A 5,549-nucleotide genomic window follows, 5' to 3' on the forward strand; every position below is an offset into this window, starting at 1 on the left:
TTTGGAGAAACATACGCTGCCATCCAAGCAATGTTTTTCATGGACGCCCCTGCTTATTTCAGCAAGACAATGCCAAACCACATTCTGCACGTGTTACAACAGCGTGGCTTGGTAGTAAAAGAATGCGGGTACGAGACTGGCCTACCTGCAGTCCAGACCTGTCTCCCATTGAAAATGCGTGGCGCATTATGAAGCGTAAAATACGACAACGGAGACCCCGGACCGTTGAACGGCTGAAGCTGTCCGTCGAGCAAGAATGGGAAAGAATTCCACCTGCAAAGCTTCAACAATGAGCGTCCTCAGTTCCCAAACGTTTATTGAACGTTGTTCAAAGAAAAGGTGATGATGATGAACACCGTGCGAAACACGACCCCGTCCCAGCTTTTTTGGAACGTGTTGCAGCCATCAAACTCAAAGTTCATGATTATTTGCTAAAAACAATCAAGTTTATCCGTTTGAACATTGAATATCTTGTCTTTGTAGCGTATTCAATTAAATATAGGTCGAACATGATTTGCAAATCATTGTATTCTGCTTTAATTTGCTTACCACAACGTCCCAACTTCATTGGAATTGGGGTTGTTTGTATATGTGCGCGTGTACGTCTAAATGTGTGTGTACATGTCCAAGCAGGTTCCTCTGCTGGTCACTTGATTGACTGCATATCGACACACCAACTTTGCGCAGGACCGTGCGATGTGCCTATTGCGCACACGTACATTATTGGACGTTATAATATTATTAACTATATATTGTGCAGACCGAATTCAGACATTTATTGACCGCTACAAACGGTCAAACACACAATGACGATATTCGCAAGGAGCAGAATTCAAAATCACCCATCAGCACAAATGCTACAGCATGTTTGGGACTTTCCACTTGATTGCATTTCGTCAAACAATAAAAGCAATTTTATAGATGGTTTTTGTTTTTACAATATTTGTATACAATATAGTGCTATTTGTCTCTTAAAACAAAGCAAAACGTTTTTTGTACATTTGGTGGGCTGGAAGAGATGAATGGCATTTCAATGGGGAAATGAAGTTGTGAACAAATTAAACTCGGAAATCAAGGTACGACTGTGTACATCTGTCTTTCTAGGGCGGGGGAAGTCACGTTTGTGACGTACAGGTGTCAAAAACAAGTCTCACATTTCGTTGCTGTCGGGTGGAGACGGAAATAGCATTTAACAAACATTTCAAAATTGTCCAAAAAAATCAGCCGATATTTTGGCTGTTTTTTTTCTCTCCATAGTAAAGTTTAACAAATACTAAAAGACAATGTACGGTAAAACAGACACGTTATCTGCTTGTAATTCAGATCTTGATTGTCGTAAGCGTTAAAAGGACCCAAAAATAAGTTATTTGATTTGATTTATTTTTTTATATATAATCATCAGATCACTCGGTTATCGGAATTTATTCTGCCAAATAATCGGAATCGGCATTGGCTTGAAAAGCCCATCTTGGTCGGGCCCTAATTTTTCGGTCTTTTGAACCAATTAAGTGTTAAAAAACAGCTCAAGAACAAATGTATTAGTTCTCGAACGCTCAACTGACTGAGATAAAGTAAAACTCTGCAGGAGCCGTGCGCAGTTTTGTCGCCTCAAGATTGAAAGTTTGGATTTTTTGTAGACAATACCGAGTGAAAATTGTGAGGTACATTTGAGTAAGCTTGTTTTGCTAAAAATGGATGGACACAGTTCTTAACTGACTGAGTGGGAAAGACACAGCCGACGTACTGTAACCCTTGACCCCTCTCGGCCAATCACAGGGCCAGCTTTCTGAAGGAGGTTAAGGAGCTGGCGGTGAAAAGGAGGCAGATCCTGAGCAGTAAAGTTCTGTCCGAGGACGAGAAGAACACGCGACTGCAGGACCTGATGCTCAGGAACCCCCTGGGCTCCGGACCCCCGCTCAGCATCGAAGACCTCGGGTAAGACCCCGTCAAATGGGTCCGCACAACTGTCACTCGCGTGCAGTATCAGAAATGGATGCCTGTGGTTGGTTCGAGCGACTGCAACGTTGATGCTAGTTTTGCTAGCCTGTTTACGCTGTGTTAGCATGGAGCTCGCGGCCAAATTGCGCCTCAACTTGTGTGTCCTCGCCCCCGCAGCTTGAACTTCCAGTTCTGTCCCTCTTCCAAAGTCCACGGCTTCTCCGCCGTCGACCTCAAACCCAACGGAGACGACGAGGTCAGGGCGCGCTCCTTTCCCGGTTGCCGCGGTAACACTGACCACGATAACAGTAACTATTGTTTGTGCGCGTGCGAAGATGGTGACCATGGAAAACGCCGAGGACTACGTGGAGCTAATGTTCGACTTCTGCATGCACACGGGCATCCAGGAGCAGATGGAGGCCTTCAGAGGTGCGCGCACACTTCATTACTTTCTTCATTAGGGCCTTCATGATGACGTTAGTTACCGACATATTTACTTATTTAGTTTCTTACTTTATTACTGCCTTAATACATTTCGTCATGCATTAGTTACTTTCTTATTTCCGTGATTCGTTAGATTCTTGCTTAGTTTCTTTATCACTTATTTTCTTCGTGACTTATTTGTTTACATAGTTACTGTTGTTGTTGGTGCGCTTGTGCCATCAGAGGGTTTCAACGGCGTGTTCCCGATGGAGAAGTTGAGCTCGTTCAGCCACAAAGAAGTTCAGATGATCCTCTGCGGGAACCAATCACCTTCGTGGACATCTGACGACATCATCAACTACACTGAGCCAAAGCTGGGCTACACAAGAGACAGGTCCGTGCCGCGCCGCGCAGCGCCGCACGCTTTTTTCTGCATCGTCATCTTGTTGTTGTAAAAGTTTTCTTTTTTCCTTCCCGACCGACTCCAGCGCGGGCTTCCTCCGCTTCGTGCGCGTCCTCTGCGGCATGTCGTCGGACGAAAGGAAAGCCTTCCTGCAGTTCACCACCGGCTGCTCCACGCTGCCCCCCGGAGGCCTGGCCAACCTGCACCCCCGCCTCACCATCGTAAGGAAGGTAAGCGGCTTCTCCGTCGGCCGCTCGCGGAGTTCGACGAATCGTTTTCGCGATTGGCCGGCCGCCGCTTCGCCGCCGTTCCGAATTTGAATCGGAGGCGAGCGGCGTCGTAACGTCGCAGACGTAGCGGCTGATCAAAAGTCGCTTCGTATCACGTTAAAAGACAAAATGTTTCCAGGTGTTAAGCGACATTCAGCCGCTCGACTCTGAAAGTATGCACAGTACACGTATTGTTTTTCAATAATACAATTTGATGTGTGTCCGGATGTCTGCGGTCCGACGAGCGGGGGTGAAAACGCAAAACGTAGCGTGTCAGCAAAATGCACCACAGATCATTATCATCAAATTTCATGAAATATTTAATTTAGTCGTTTTAGGGGGTGTTTTCCCTAAAATTGGATCAATCATATGTATTTGTTCTTTTTTTTTTTTTCATTGTTACTTTTGTTGATTTACTGTAAATAATGAAATAGGAAAATATTAGCAAAAAAAAAAAAAAAAGCTTTCAGCAATATGAAAATGAGAATACATTTTATTAAAATGTAGTCATTTTTATGATGAAAAAACGTTTTCTTGTAAAACAAATTAAAGAGTAAAATATACATTTAAGATAATAAAATAATCATAAATAATAGTTATTTTGTTGTTTGAATGTAGCCATTTTTCCCTCCAATTAAAATGTATTTGTTAATCTCAGTGACGCCAAGGCACGCATTTTACAATTGAAAAATCTCACAGCGTACCAGCAAACAAAACGTCTTTTCGACTTTCTGCCATCTAATGGAAGAAGAGCATTTATTTGTTGCATTAGTCACAATACGTCACTGGCATAGATATTCAATTAGGCGAACGAGCTCTTTTGCGCGTACGTGATCTGTGAACTTTGACCTCTTGAGGTGGACGCGACGGACTCGAGCTACCCGTCGGTGAACACGTGCGTGCACTACCTGAAGCTTCCCGAGTATTCGTCCGAGGACATCATGAGGGAACGTCTGCTGGCCGCCACCATGGAGAAAGGCTTCCACCTCAACTGACCCGCCCCGTGCCCGCCGTCATCCTCACCCACCTGGTGTGTGTGTGTGTGTGTGCGTGCGTGCGTTCAGTGTGTTGTCCTGCGACCATATTGGGTTTTTTTTCTTTTGTTTTTATTGTTTTATTGCTTTGCGCGCGTCTGTGTGTGTGTGTGTGTGCGTGTGCGTGCGTGCGTCGTGGTTCTTTCCAGAGACACAAACACTGGGGGAAAAAGAAAAAAAAATCCTGTATTTTCTTTGTATATTATAAACATTTATTTAACTCAAGTTGCAGTTTGAGCTAAACAAATATTTTCAAAAATGTGTTTGCTCCGAAAAAAGAAAAAAAATCATTAAAATGTTTGCAAAGTACCAAGAAGCTTCAATTCTCTTCTTTGGGATACACAATCTTTGTCATTGTGATTGACACTGAATTTCATTCTACAATATGAGTGGTTAGGTGTGCATGAAATACGATTTTGTTTCCACAAAATACAAATGCTCATTCCCGGACAGTTGGGGAAGCAAATGGAGCGCACCTTGCTTCGAAACGACATGGCGTTTCTAGCAAAGGTGCGCTCCATTCGGTTAGCCGGACGTCCAAGATTGAACGCACAAATGAGTATTTTGTGCACAGATACCAGTTTCATGGCCACAATTGAAAGTTTCCCATGTCATGTTTGAGGCTTACGACGGCGTCAAGGTCGCCTAGTGAGAGGGAAACAAATATAAGCTGAGACGTGGTTTAAAGTCATCGTGGCGTGAGATTCCCGCTTAACGGAGTTAACCTATAACAATTGACAAGAGCGTATCTACCGGGCGATCATCAATTGTTGACTTTCAAAGTCACGTATTTTGTCTATTTCAACTGCCATAGAGTGACTCTCTAACATGGACTTAGTATAAAAGTGTAAATTTCATTTAAAAAAAAAAAAAACAAAAACAAAAAAAACTTGTTTTTGTCATGTGTCCAGAAAAGGCCCCCTCTAAAAGCTACTTGTGTTTGAGCCGCTTTGTCCAGATTTGGCTAAGACCGCCCCCTTTCCTCTGATTGGTTGCCTTCGTGTTTGTTATGTCGACAGTGCCGGCTCAGGAGGGGAGAGGTAGGCGGAGATCTTCGCTAGTGACGTCAGGCCTCTCGGCACAAAAATGTCTGCAAGTCAGGAATGCGGGGACGATTTTAATTCATATTGTTTACCGAGGCACCATCGAGACAATAGTGCATCCCAAATACTAGAAAAAGTTGGTTTCGGCAAAATGTCTCCTTTAAATCACGTCTCAGCTTTTTTTTCTGTCACTTGGTGACCCAAAAATATCGTTGTAGTGGCTCCATATTAAACAGATATATGTATATATATATGTTTTAAATGCAGACTAAAATGTTTGCAAAGTACCAGGAATCAGCCCTCTTCTGCTTTCAATGCAAAATCACTGATGAAGTCATGCAGCAATAAGTTACTGTGTACTAAAATAATGAGCTTTGCCCAACTCCGGTTAATTATTCCGCCCTCTAGTGGAAGCGCAATGAATTGTTCATGTCATCGC

General features: G+C 43.4%; 1 protein-coding gene across 2 annotated transcripts in view; it reads left to right on the forward strand.

The window, feature by feature from the left end:
• hectd1 (HECT domain containing 1) overlaps nt 1-4,376 on the forward strand; it is a 45,203-nt gene extending 40,827 nt beyond the window's left edge. For both annotated transcript variants that reach the window (XM_061775344.1, XM_061775345.1), the window contains exons 38-43: nt 1,777-1,935; nt 2,116-2,194; nt 2,274-2,367; nt 2,605-2,755; nt 2,850-2,994; nt 3,891-4,376. In XM_061775344.1, coding sequence (XP_061631328.1) covers nt 1,777-1,935; nt 2,116-2,194; nt 2,274-2,367; nt 2,605-2,755; nt 2,850-2,994; nt 3,891-4,028 — 766 coding nt within the window. In that variant the 3' untranslated portion in view covers nt 4,029-4,376. The remainder of the gene's footprint in view (nt 1-1,776; nt 1,936-2,115; nt 2,195-2,273; nt 2,368-2,604; nt 2,756-2,849; nt 2,995-3,890) is intronic.
• Nucleotides 4,377-5,549: the final 1,173 nt, after the last annotated feature.

The sequence above is a fragment of the Phyllopteryx taeniolatus genome, chromosome 6 (assembly GCF_024500385.1).
Source record: "Phyllopteryx taeniolatus isolate TA_2022b chromosome 6, UOR_Ptae_1.2, whole genome shotgun sequence".
Taxonomy (NCBI): domain Eukaryota; kingdom Metazoa; phylum Chordata; class Actinopteri; order Syngnathiformes; family Syngnathidae; genus Phyllopteryx; species Phyllopteryx taeniolatus.